This window comes from Pseudonaja textilis, unplaced genomic scaffold (genome assembly GCF_049901715.1).
Source record: "Pseudonaja textilis isolate UNSWEBS1 unplaced genomic scaffold, rPseTex1.2 PTEXSCF22, whole genome shotgun sequence".
Classification (NCBI taxonomy): Eukaryota; Metazoa; Chordata; class Lepidosauria; order Squamata; family Elapidae; genus Pseudonaja; species Pseudonaja textilis.
Window position 1 is genome coordinate 971,893 of NW_028262865.1, and position 13,099 is coordinate 984,991.

Sequence of the window (13,099 nt, forward strand, 5' to 3'; positions counted from 1 at the left end):
GATCTCTGGCTTGGGCAGGGGGGTCAGACTAGACGACCTCCAAAGGTCCCTTCCCACTAATTATTCTTTCAGGGTCTCCTGCTCGGGCAGGGGGTCAAACTATTAGACCTCTGAGATCCCTTCCAATTATTATTCTGTCAGAGCAAAGGGGGGTCAGACTAGATGACCTCGGGCGGCCGGGACGGAGGGCGAGGCTCGCCTGGCAGGAAAAGAGGAAAGAAAATGGGGGGAACGCCGCTTCCCCCAGTCACGTGATTTCCCGCTTTCGCCACCCCCCCTCCCGTGCCGCTTCCAGTTCGCGCAGGCGCAGAGAGGCCAGGCTGGAAGAAGTGGCTGGCGGAGTAGTAGCGTTGCGTTTTACTCCTGGGAGTAGCTGGGAAAAGGGGACCAAGCCGGACGGGATTTACGCCCTCTGGCCATCCAACCAAACCCGGAGCTTTGTTCGTTGGAAGCCGTGACGGGAGGGGAAGACGGTGTTTAGCGGGGGGGGTTGGACTAGATGATCTCTGAGGTCCCCTTGCGACTCTCTTCTCCTTCCTTCTCTTCTTTTTCTGATCTTGGCCTCCCTTGGCTCACTTTCCTCCGAAGGAAACCCAGGCAGGGAGCGGGATGACAGAAGGACGGAAGAGTTGGAAGGGGGCCCTCAGAGGTCCTCTAGTCCAACCCCCTGCTCCAGCAGGAGACCCTGACAGCATCGCCCTGTTGGAAGAGACGGAGCCGGAAGGGGGCCTTGGAGGTCCTCTAGTCGGACAATTCCCCCCCCCCCACGGCCTCCCAAGCCTCTTTTGGGTCGGGATTCTGACCCACCTCGTGTTTGGGGAGGGGTCTCCTCGGAAGTGGGGGGGAGAGAGTGGGGGAAGGGAGGGAGGGAGAGAAAGTGTAAGCGACAGAAAGAAAGTGGGAGAGAGGGAGAACGAGAGAGAGAAAGAGTGCAATGGAGAGAAAAAGAAAGTGTGTGAGGGAGAGAAAGAGAAAGTGTGAGGGAGAGAAAGAAGGGGAGAGAGAACGAGAGAAAGAGTGAGGGAGAGAAAGAGGGAGAAAGGGGGAGAGAAAGTGAGGGAGAGAAAGAGAGAAAATGTAAGGAAGAGAAAGAGAAACTTAGGGAGAGAAAGAGAGAAAGTGTGAGGGAGACAGAGTAAGAGGGAGAAAGGGGGAGAGAAAAAGAGAAAGAAAGTGTGAGGGAGAGAAAGAGAGAGAAAGAAGGGGAGAGAGAAAGGGAGAGAGTGTGAGGGAAAGAAACAGAAACAGCGAAATTGGGAGGGAAAGGGAGTGAGAAAGAGTTTGAGGGAGAGAGAGAGAAAGGGGGAGAGAGAAAGAGAAAGAAAGAATGTGAGGGAGAGAAAGAGAGGGTGAGAGTAAGGGACAGAGAGTGAAAGAAAGAGACAGAAAGGGAGAGAGAGAGAGAGAAAGGGGGACAGAAAGAAAGAGAGAGAAAGGGAAAGAGAAAGTTTGTGAGGGAGAGAAAGAGAGGGAGAGAAAGAGTGAGGGAGAGAGAGAAAGAAAGAGACAGAAAGGGAAAGAGAGAGAAAGGGAAAGAGACAGAGAAAGGATGAGAGAGAAAGACAGAGAGAGAGAAAGAGGGGGAGAGGGAGTGAGAAAGAGAGTGGGAGAGAAAGAGAGAAAGGGAGTGAAAAAGAGAGTATGAAGGAGAGAGAGAGAGTGTGAGGGAGAGGAAGGGAGAGAAAGGGAGTGAGAGAGAGAAAGGGAGTGAGGGAGAGAGAGAAAGAGAAATGATAGAAGATAGGCAGGAAGATAAGTGATAGATAGATAGATAGATAGATAGATAGATAGATAGATAGATAGATAGATAGATAGATTGTGGTGGTCTGGCACTTGAAATGAGACGCAGGGAACCGTCTGAGCAAATGCCAGCCCTGAGAGAACCCAGGTACCAGCTTTTATTGAGAAAGCAAATGCAAGTACAAAATCAAAACAATGACCTCAACATTACCTCAGCAGCATTACCTCAGCAGGGCCTCAGCAGGGCTGCGAAAAGTCCCATGAGAATATCTAAACACGGAAAGTCCCACGGGAATGGCTTGGCTATGTACTATGAACTTTCACCGATATACCTGGTCTCTCTAAGCTTTGCAGACCCAAACAGGACCAAACTCCCATCATAAAGGCAATACTGCCCCCATGAGGAGTGTTTGTAAAATCCCTAGATCTATGCATTAGCTATACGAAAGACTTACAGAATATGATGAATAAGATATATTACCACAATAGATAGATAGATAGATAGATAGATAGATAGATAGATAGATAGATAGATAGATAGATAGAGACAGACAGACAGACAGACAGACAGACAGACAGACAGACAGACAGACACAGAGAGAAAAAGAATGGGAGAGAAAGAGAGGAAGGGGGAGAGAAAGGGAGTGAGAAAGAGTGTGAGGGAGAGAGAGAGAGAAAGACAGAGAGAGAAAGGATGGGAGAGAAAGAGAGAGGAAGGGGGAGAGAAAGGGAATGAGAAAGTGTGTGAGGGAGAGAGAAAGAGAATGGGAGAGAGGAAGGGGGAGAGAAAGGGAGTGAGAAAGAGTGTGAGGAGAGAGAGAGAAAGACAGAGAGAGAAAGAATGGGAGAGAAAGAGGAAGGGGGAGAAAGAGAGTGAGGGAGAGAGAGAGAGAAAGACAGAGAGAGAGAGGATGGGGAGAAAGAGGAAGGGGAGAGAAAGGGAGTGAGAAAATGTGTGAGGGAGAGAGAAAGAGAATGGGAGAGAGTGTGAGGGAGAGAGAGAGAAAGACAGAGAGAGAAAGAATGGGAGAGAAAGAGGAAGGGAGAGAGAAAGGGAGTGATAAAGAGAGTGAGGGAGAGAGAGAGAGAAAGAATGGGAGAGAAAGAGGAAGGGGGAGAGAAAGGGAGTGAGAAAGAGAGTGTGAGGGAGAGAGAGAGAGAAAGACAGAGTGAAAGAATAGGAGAGAAAGAGGAAGGGAGAGAAAGAGTGAGGGAGAGAAAGGGGAGAGAGAGAGAAAGAGTGAGTGAGAGAAACAGAGTAAGAGAGAGAAAGGGAGTGAGAAAGAGTATGAGGGGGAGAGAGAGAAAGACAGAGAAAGAGAGAAAGGGAGTGAGGGAGAGAAACAGAGTAAGAGAGAGAAAGGGAGTGAGAAAGAGACTGAGGAGGGAGGGAGAGGAAGAGGAAGAGAAAGAGAAAGTAGTCAAAACAGGGGGAAGAGCTGGGACGCTGGGAGTCTCCTCCCCCTCCTCCCCCTCCCTCCCTTTGGGCGCTCCCAACTTCAGTTCTGCGTGGCGATTCAGGCGGGGAGAGACGGAGGAGCGACTGGCGGAGCTCTGGTGGCCCCTCAAGAGAAGCAGCGGGGTCGCGGAGAGTCCTCCCCCTCCCATCCCCGAAGGAGGAACTCAGGTTGCTCTCTCTCTCCCTCCCTCCTAAGTCCCCCTCCCCGCAGGCAAAGGGGGGAGGAGGGTGGGGGGAGGCTCCTCTAACGGGACTGCCCAGCCCTCCTCCCCTCCCCAAATTCCCTCCCTCCCTTCCCATGGGGGTGGGGGTGGGAGGAAGAAGAAAAAGAAGGGGAGGGGCTGCAAAGTCTCTCCAAAGTTGGAGGGAGGGAGGGGCTTCACTTCCGCCCCCAACTATCCCCTCCCCCATTGTGCGGACAAAAGCCCCCCATTCCTGGCCTCAAGAGGTGGGAGGAGAGCGGAGTTTGGGCAGTCCGAAAGGAATTGGGGTGGGGTTGGGGAGGGCAGAGGAGGGGGCGGGCTAGCTGACCTCTAGGGACCCTTTCAAACTCTGTGATGCTCTGATTCTGCCAGGGGTCTATAGGACGCTTGACCGGTGGGAGGGGGGAGGGGCTGGGCAGGGGGAGTTTGGCTAGCTGACCTCCAAGGTCCCTTTGGACTGGGGGGGTCTATAGAATGGGCTGGGGAGGAGGAGACTTCCTCCTTTGGGGTTGTTCGCTTTGCCCTCCCTTTTTCTTTCCTTCCTCCCTTCCTTCCTCCCCTCCCTCTCTCCCTCCTTCCTTCTTCCCTTCCTCCTTTCCTTTCCTTCTTTCCTTTCCTTTCCTTCTTTCCTCCTTTCCTTTCCTCCTTTCCTTTCCTTCTTTCCTCCTTTCCTTTCCTGCTTTCCTTTCCTTTCCTTTTGTTTCCATTCCTTTTTTCCTCCTGTGGTAATATATCCATCATATTCTGCAAGTTCTTGTACAGCTTTGTAAGATCTGGGGGTATCACAAACGCTCCTCATGAGGGCAGTAGTGTCTTTATGATGAGAGTTTGATCCTGTTATGGTCTGCAAAGCTCAGAGACCAGGAATGTGCGTGGGAGTTCACAGTACCCTAGCCGAGCCATTCCCATGAGACCTTTGGTGCCTGGATATTCTCAAGGGAACTTTACAAACGCTCCTCATGAGGGCAGTAGTGTCTTTATGATGAGAGTTTGATCCTGTTATGGTCTGCAAAGCTCAGAGACCAGGAATGTGCGTGGGAGTTCACAGTACCTAGCCGAGCCATTCCCATGAGACCTTTGGTGCCTGGATATTCTCACGGGAACTTTATCACCTTCGCTGAGGCCTAGCTAGATAATGCTGCTGAGCTAATGTTGAAGTCATTGTTTTGATTTTGTATTTGCATTTTCTTAATAAATACTGCTACCCGAGTGCTCTCGGGGCTGGCAATTGCTCAGACGTCTTCCCTGCGTCTCCCATTTTTCAATTGTCTGTCCACCACACCTCCTTTCATTTCCTTCTTTCCCCCTTTCCTTTCCTTTCCTTTCCTTCTTTCCCCCTTTCCTTTCCTTCTTTCCTTTCCTTTCCTTTCATTTCATTTCCTTTCCTTTCCTTCTTTCCCCTTTCCTTTCCTTTCCTTTCCTTTCCTTCTTTCCTCCTTTCGTTTCCTTCTTTCCTTTCCTTTTCTTTCCTTCTTTCCTTTCCTTTCCTTCTTTCCCCCTTTCCTTTCCTTTCCTTTCCTTTCCTTTCCTTTCCTTTCCTTTCCTTTCCTTTCCTTTCCTTTCCTTTCCTTCTTTCCTCCTTTCCTTTCCTTTCCTTTCCTTTCCTTTCCTTTCCTTTCCTTTCCTTTCCTTTCCTTTCCTTTCCTTTCCTTTCCTTTCCTTCTTTCCTCCTTTCGTTTCCTTCTTTCCTTTCCTTTTCTTTCCTTCTTTCCTTTCCTTTCCTTTCCTTCTTTCCCCCTTTCCTTTCCTTTCCTTTCCTTTCCTTTCCTTTCCTTTCCTTTCCTTTCCTTTCCTTCTTTCCTCCTCTCCATGCAGGAGACTCTATGGTGTGGGGGGAAGAAACCAGCCTTCTAGACGGCAGAAGACAACAAAAAGGATGCCGGGCTAGGAGGAGACTCTATGGTGGAGGACCTGGACTTCCGGTCAGCTCCAGAATGGAATGGGGATAGGGCGGGGCTTCCGGTTAGGACCGGTGTGGCTCTTGGGGTATCTAAGATGGCCGACCGTTCCAGACAAAATGGCTGCCCTGCTTCCTCTCTGACCTGCTCCTTGCTTCCCTTTCAGGGGCCCATGGAGGACCAGCGAGGGGCCGAAGCCAAGGAAGACGGTGAGGGGCACCACAGGGGGACGCTTGGCCTCGGGGGAGTGGCTGTTGAAGCAGGACTTGGAACGGGAGGGGACCTCGGAGGTCATCTAGTCTGACCCCCTGCTTGAGCACGAGACACCCCCCCACCGAATCCTAGAATCCTGGAAAGGAACCTCGGAGGCCTTCTAGCCTGACACCCCGACCCCTGGCTCGAGCGGGAGGACAAAATGAGGGAGGGGGACCGCGGAGGTCATCTAGCCCAGCCCCCTGCCCAAAGCAGAAGACCCAATACCATTTCAGACCAAGTGCCTCTCCGGTCTCTTCTAAAAAGAGATGGGAGAGCCACAAATTCTAGTGGCAAGCTGTTCCACTGGTTAATTCTTCTATCTATCTATCTATCTATCTATCTATCTATCTATCTATCTATCTATCTATCTGTTATGTCTCCTCTTGGAAATTCAAACGAACAAACACAAAGCAGCCGTTTCACAATCAAATCAAACTGAAGGAAATAACAAGATAACAGCTGGCAGAAACTGTTAGGACTCCCCTTCAAAATTCAAACAAACAGAGAGCTCTTTGCAGTAACGTCCTCATTCAAAATAGTCATTTTGTTCCTGGCAAAAGGCACCAGCTCAGCTGTGTCCTTTTATACCCATTAAGGCAACATGCTAATTAACTGGCTTGCCCTTCAGATTAACGTTTCCTGGTTCTGACGTCAATCCACGATCTAACAGTCATCAGAGTCAAAACTCCCAACAGGACCGATCCTTCCAATCACAACATCTATCTATCTATCTATCTATCCTCTTTCTATCCATCCATCCATCCATCATCTGTATCAATCCATCTATCCATCTATTTATATATCTATCTACATCTACCATCTATCCTTGTCTATCATCAATCATCAATATCATCTATCCACCTACATCTATCTATCTATCTATCTATCTATCTATCTATCTATCTATCTATCTATTTCCATCTCTATCTCTGTACCTCTATCTGTCTGTCAGTCTGTCTACCTACCTACCTACCTACCTACCTACCTATTTATCTCTATCCATCTCTATCTATACATCTATCTATCTATCTATCTATCTATTTCCATCTCTATCTCTGTACCTCTATCTGTCTGTCAGTCTGTCTCTACCTACCTACCTACCTACCTGTGGTAATATATTTTATTAATCATTTTCTGTAAGTCCTTTGTACAGTCATTTCACATAGATCTAGGGATGCGCAGGCATTCCTGGTGGGGGCAGGAGTGCCTTTGCAATGAGTGCTTCATCCTGTTATGATCTGCGGGCTTAGAAGGAACAGGAAAATAGGTGAAGGTTCAAGGTACACAGCAGAGACGTTCCCATGGGACTTTCCATGCCTGTATGTTCTCATGGGACTTTCCGCAGGTGTATGTTCTCATCCTGTTGAGGTCATTGTTTTCAATTCTGTACTTTCGATTTCTTTCCTTAAATAAATACTGCTGCCTGAGTTCGCTCGGGGCTGGCATTTGCTCAGACGTTTCCCTGCATCTCATTTCAAGTGCCAGACCGCCACACTACCTACCTACCTACCTATTTATCTCTATCCATCTCTATCTATACATCTATCTATCTATCTATCTATCTATCTATCTATCTATCTATCTATCATCTCTCTCTCTCCACCCGTTGAATCCATGCCCTCAATTCCATCCAGCGGTGTAACTACACTCCGCCCTAACGCCGTCTCTGTCTTTTCAAACTCCCAGGGGACAATCCCGAACTCCGGCTCATCCTGGTCGGAAAGTCTGGCGGCGGGAAGAGTGCGACAGGCAAAACCATCCTCGGCCGACCGGCGTTCGAGTCCCTCTTGGCGGCCAAGACCACCACCGTCAAGTGTCAAAGGGCGCAGGGAACTTGGAAGGGGAAGACGATTTCCGTCCTCGACACGCCCGCTCTGTTCGACGCCGAAAAGACGGAGACCTCCCTGGAAAAGCAGCTCGAAAGCTGCCGTCAGATGTGCCGCACCGGTCTCCACGCCTTCATTTTGGTCACCCAGGTGGGGCACTTCACCGCCGAAGACGCGGCCGCTGCCAAGCAGGTCTGGAAACTCTTCGGGGACAAGTCCGCCTCCCAGACCATCATCCTGTTCACCTGCTAGGAGGATCTGGGAGGGGACGACCTGGAGACGTACGTCGGCGAGGCCAAGAACAAACACCTGTGTAAGCTGATGGAGAAGTGCAACCGTCGCTTGTGCAGATTCAACAACAAGGCCGAGGGAGGCGAGCGGGAGGAGCAGGTCGACAAGCTGATGAGGATGGTGGAGGAGATCACCAAGGAGAATCAAGGGGAGCCGTATGTCATCCCGGAAGGTCCCGAAAAATAAAAACAGCATTTATCTATCTTTATCTCTATCTATCTATCTCTATCAATCTCTATCTCCATCTGTTTGTCTATATCTATCTATAAATCTATCCATCCATCCATCCATCTGTCTCTTTATCTCTATCTCTCTCATCTCTATCCATCTATCTCTGTTTAACTAGCTAACACATCTATCTCTATCCATCTATCTTTCTATCTATCTATCTCTATCATCTATCTATCTTTATCTATTTATCTCGATCAATCTCTGTCTCCATCTATCTATTTATCTATGTCTGTCTGTGTGTCTATGTATCTATGTATTATCTATATCTCTATCCATCTCTATATCTGTCCGTCCATCCATCCATCCATCTCTTTATCTCTCTCTCTCTCTCTCTAACCTCTATCCATCTATTTATCTATCTGTCTATCTAGCTAACACTGTATCTATGTATCTCTCTCTATCCATCTATCTTTATCTATCTATATCAGCTATCTGTCTTTATCTATTTATCTATATCTATCTGTCTGTCTATCTATCTATCTAATCTATCTACTTACTTATCTATATCTGTAGCTATCCATCTCTATCTCTATCTCTCTCTCTCTATCCATCCATCCATCCATCCATCCATCCATCCATCCATTTACTTGTCTATATCTATCTCTATCTATCTATCTATCTATCTATCTATCTATCTATCTATCTATCTATCTATCTATCTATCTATCTATCTATCTACTTATCTATAGCTGCATATCTATCTATAATCTATCTATCTATCTATCATCTCTCTCTCTCTCTCCCGTTGAATCCATGCCCTCAATTCCATTCCAGCGGTGTAACTACACTCCGCCCTAACGCCGTCTCTCTGTCTTTTCAAACTCCCAGGGGACGATGCCCAACTCCGGCTCATCCTGGTCGGAAAGTCTGGCGGCGGGAAGAGTGCGACGGGCAACACCATCCTTGGCCGACCAGTGTTCGAGTCCCTCTTGGCGGCCAAGACCACCACCGAGTGTCAAAGGGCGCAGGGAACTTGGAAGGGGAAGACGATTTCCGTCCTCGACACGCCCACTCTGTTCGACGCCGAAAAGACGGAGACCTCCCTGGAAAAGCAACTTGAAAGCTGCCGTCAGATGTGCCGCACCGGTCTCCACGCCTTCATTTTGGTCACCCAGGTGGGGCGCTTCACCGCCGAAGACGCGGCCGCCGCCAAGCAGGTCCGGAAACTCTTCGGGGACAAGTCCGCCTCCCGGACCATCATCCTGTTCACCTGCAAGGAGGACCTGGGAGGGGACGACCTGGAGATGTATGTCGGCGAGGCCAAGAACAAACACCTGTGTAAGCTGATGAAGAAGTGTAACTGTCGCTTATGCGGGTTCAACAACAAGGCCGAGGGAGGCGAGTGGGAGGAGCAGGTCGACAAGCTGATGAAGATGGTGGAGGAGATCACCAAGGAGAATCAAGGGGAGCCGTATGTCATCCCGGAAGGTTCCAAGAAATCAAACCTGTTGTCCAAACCATTGAAGCGGATCAAGGAATTCAAGGTTAAATTTTGAGAGAATGTCCAGGGTTCCGACGGATGCCCGAATGAATTCATGAGCCTCCAGCCAAGTATCGAAAGAAATCCAATGATTTATTAGGAGCCCTTTCCCCAAGGGGGGTCGGCTCGGCCCTCTGTAATTTCCTGCCAGCCTATGACCTTCCCTCCCTTCTTCCTTCCTTCCTTCCTTCCCGTCCACCCTCTTTTCCTCCCTTCTTTCTTGCCTTCCTTTTTACTCCCCTTTCTTTTTCTCCTTTTTTTCCTTTTTGGGGGGTTTCTTTCTTCCCTTCCTTCCTTCCTTTTTACGCCCACTGTCCTTCTTCCTTCTTCCCCTCCCTCCCTTTTGTTCCTTCCTTCTTCTTCCTTCCTTCCTTTCCACCCACCCACCATTCCTTCCTTCTGTTCCTTCTTTCCTTCCTTCCTTTTTACTCCCTTTTCTTTCTTTCTCATTTCTTTCTTTTGCCTTTCTTTTTCTTTCTTAGTTTCTTTCCTTCCTTCCTTTTTACTCCCTCTTCTTTCTTCCTTGTTTCTTTCTTTTGCCTTTCTTAGTTTCTTTCCTTTCTTCCTTTTTACTCCCACTTTCCTTCTTTCCCACCCTCCCTCTTTTTGTTCCTTCCTTGTTCCTTCCTTCCTTCCTTCTATTCCTTCCTTCCTTCTTTTCTTCCTTCCTTTTTAACTCCCCTTTTCTTTCTCTTTCTTCTTTTTCTTTCTTTTGCCTTTCCTTCCTTCCTTCCTTCCTTCCTTCCATTCCTTCCTTCTTTCCTTCCTTCCTTTTTACTCCCCCTTTTCTTTCTTTCTCCTTATTTCTGTCTTTTGCCTCTTAGTTTCTTTCCTTCCTTCCTTTTTACTGCCACTTTCCTTCTTCCTTCTTTCCCACCCTCCCTCCTTTTCTTCCTTCCTTCCTTCCTCTCCACCCACCTGCGTTTCCTTCCTTCCTTCTGTTCCTTCCTTCCTTTTTACTCCCCCCTTTTTCTTTCTCTTTCTTCTTTTTCCTTTCTTTCCTTCCTTCCTTCCTTCCTTCCTTCCTTCCTTCCTTCCTTCCTCCACCCCGGCCCCACCCCCTCCTCCCGCCAAGTCTGGGCGCCGCTTCTCTGCTCCTCCATGAATCAGAAGAGATCACAGGTCATAAATCACCTTCTCCAACCGAAGGACTTTTCCCGGGGCAGTAGGAAACACGCCTCTCCGTCCGGCTCTTGGTCACCTGGGACTCAGTCTGGAGGACGGGATGGGTGGAAGGAGCTTCTGGGGGTGGCAATCAAACTGCTCCGTCCCGTCTCCCTCTCCGCCCCTCCTTCTTATGGCCACTCAAGAGCAGGCCAAGAATGCTTTCCGAGTTGACGGATGGATTGTTTTCGGGAGTTCCTTCCTCTCCTTTTCGGATGGTCGCTTCTCCCCCCATCCCCGGCAATGGCCGCCGGGGGGGAATACACGTAGATCCGTGTGCACGCGGTGTATTGCCGTCTCCCCTGCATGGCAAGCCAGCTGCCACGGGGGGGGGGGAGCAGCTATCCGGGCGGTGAGATTTGCTCGGGCCTCTGTCCGTAGGCAATGGCCAAAGTGCAGCGGGGGACATCCGGCTGGCGAGGCGGTGTTGGGAGTCATCTCCGCCACAATTGGGCGTGGTTCCCCACGGGTGGTGGGTGTGGCGAGGGACGACTCCCCCTCTTCCCGGCCGAGGTCACAGAAGAGCCCAGCCACTCTAGCGGGTCCCCTTCAAACAGGGGGAGCGCTTGATTTGCCCCGAGCGCTAGCCCGGCGGAAACACGCGCGTGCTGCTTGACTCCGCCGGTGGACAAGTCGAACGGCATGGACTCGCAGGGGTGCACCTACCGGGCCCCGTCCCCTCGTGTGAGTCGAAGCTGCTGGCGCGACGGGCCCTGTCGCTCGTGCAACTTGGTTCGCCCTCTCCTCCCTCTCCCTCCGGGACAGGGCGAGCCTGCAGTGCAATTCAACCGGCGAGACAACCCGGTTTCGGGGGAGCGGGTGCTCCGCTCCGCACACGAGAGTCCGCTGGGCTCTCATGAAAGACGCAATCAAAGCCCAGGAAAGAGCTAGCCCACTTGCTCGTCGGAGCGAACCGGCTCGCTCGCTGATCGCTGGAGTGAGCGGTTCGCATCCGAACCGGGAGAATCCCACCCAAGAGGAGAGAAGTTGAGAGACTGCTAGCCCGTCTTTCGAACTTCCGAGCCCCAAGTTTTGTCGAGTTGTACCACGCTGTTGATGAGGTCCTTTTTGTGGGGTCTGTTTCGAGGAGAAGCAAAAATCTCCAGATGAAAAAGATGGAAAGGGGTTTTTGGGGGGGTGGAGATTAGAATCTTGTTTGCCCCCCTGAGATAATGTTTTTCCTCTGGAATCTACTTCTTGGAAATAAAACGACATTTAAACCATCGGCTGGGCAGTTATGTTATTCCCTGAAATGGTGGAGTTACTTACTTCATGTGTTATGTATGTATGTATGTATGTCTATATCTATCTATCCACCTTTGTCTCTCTCTCTCTTTCTCTCTGTCCATTTATCTTTCTCTAGCTAGTGAGCTAACACTATATCTATCTCTATCTCTATCCATCATCCATCTTTATCTCTATAACTCTATATTTATCTCTGTCTCTCTGTCTGTCTCTCTCTCTCTCTCTCTTTCTCCATCTATTTAGCTATCTATATAACAATATCTATGCATCCATCCACTTATCTTTATCTCTAATCTCTATCCATCCATCCATCTCTGTATCTAGCTAACACTATATCTCTATCCATCTATCTTCATCTCTATCATCTATCTATCTGTCTATCTTTCTATCTGTCTATCTCCATCTATATATCTGTCCGTCCATCCATCCACCTATCTCTTTATCTCTCATTTCTATCCATTTATTTATCTATCTCTGTCCATCTATCATTATCTATATTTATATCATCTATTTATCTATCTTTATGTATTTCTTTCTATCTATCTATCTATCTATCTATCTATCTATCTATCTATCTATCTATATCTCTCTACTTATCTATATCTATCTATCTATCTATCTATCTATCTATCTATCTATCTATCTATCTATATCCATCTCTCTCTATACCTCTTCTATCTATCTATCTATCTATCTATCTATCTATCTATCTATCTATCTATCTATATCTGTCTGTCCATCCATCCGTCCATCCGTCCATCCATCCATCCACCTATCTCTTTATCTCTCATTTCTATCCATTTATTTATCTATCTCTGTCCATCTATCATTATCTATATATCATCTATCTATTTATATATCTTTATGTATTTCTATCTATCTATCTATCTGTCTATCCTCTTTCTGTCATCTATCCATCTCTGTTTGTATCCATCCATCTATCTATTTATCATTCCTCTTCCTCCCCTTCTTCTTCTTCCTCCTCCTCCTTTTACAAACCCGACTCCCTTCCGGCCCCGATGATGTTACCTAGTTGGGTCATGAAAGAACTGCAAGCAAAACGAATATCTCAGGGGCTGCTCCAAAGAAGAGGGGTGTGTGTGTGTGTGAGAGAGAGAGAGAGTGTGTGTGTGTGTGTGTGTGGGAGTGGGTGGGTGTGACCAGAAGGCAGGACCAGAAGCAACGGATGGAAACTGATCCAGGAGAGAAGCAGCCTGCAATGAAGAGGAAACATCCCCACAGGGAGGACCCTTGGCCCGTGGAACTGCTCGCCACCAGAAGTTGTGGGAGCTCCATCGCTGGAGGGT

The 13,099-nt window shown here is 48.8% G+C and overlaps 5 protein-coding genes and 1 pseudogene across 13 annotated transcripts in view; 2 read left to right on the forward strand and 4 right to left on the reverse strand.

The window, feature by feature from the left end:
• Positions 1-13,099, reverse strand: part of LOC113454141 (GTPase IMAP family member 8-like) — a 169,970-nt gene that overhangs the window by 152,662 nt on the left and 4,209 nt on the right.
• The window catches only part of LOC113454669 (NAD(P)(+)--arginine ADP-ribosyltransferase 2-like), a 282,768-nt gene that overhangs the window by 140,561 nt on the left and 129,108 nt on the right, over positions 1-13,099 (reverse strand). The gene's annotated exons all lie outside the window — the stretch shown is intronic.
• The window catches only part of LOC148123724 (GTPase IMAP family member 5-like), a 373,254-nt pseudogene that overhangs the window by 139,906 nt on the left and 220,249 nt on the right, over positions 1-13,099 (forward strand). The window lies entirely within an intron of this gene.
• The window catches only part of LOC148123726 (GTPase IMAP family member 9-like), a 317,013-nt gene that overhangs the window by 128,404 nt on the left and 175,510 nt on the right, over positions 1-13,099 (reverse strand). The gene's annotated exons all lie outside the window — the stretch shown is intronic.
• Positions 1-13,099, reverse strand: part of LOC148123727 (GTPase IMAP family member 9-like) — a 259,666-nt gene that overhangs the window by 71,035 nt on the left and 175,532 nt on the right. The window lies entirely within an intron of this gene.
• LOC113454722 (GTPase IMAP family member 2-like) lies at positions 283-11,765 on the forward strand. 4 transcript variants are annotated; one of them, XM_087918940.1, is made up of 4 exons: positions 287-459; positions 5,466-5,509; positions 7,242-7,844; positions 8,732-11,765. In XM_087918940.1, exons 3-4 carry the CDS (start codon positions 7,703-7,705, stop codon positions 9,397-9,399), a joined length of 810 nt encoding a protein of 269 aa, XP_087775066.1. In that variant the 5' UTR covers positions 287-459; positions 5,466-5,509; positions 7,242-7,702; the 3' UTR covers positions 9,400-11,765. The 4 variants fall into 4 exon arrangements, with proteins under 4 accessions (XP_087775068.1, XP_087775066.1, XP_087775069.1 ...); XM_087918941.1 differs by lacking the exon at positions 287-459 and adding an exon at positions 3,227-3,367 and having other exon boundaries at positions 5,467-5,509; XM_087918942.1 differs by lacking the exon at positions 7,242-7,844 and having other exon boundaries at positions 283-459.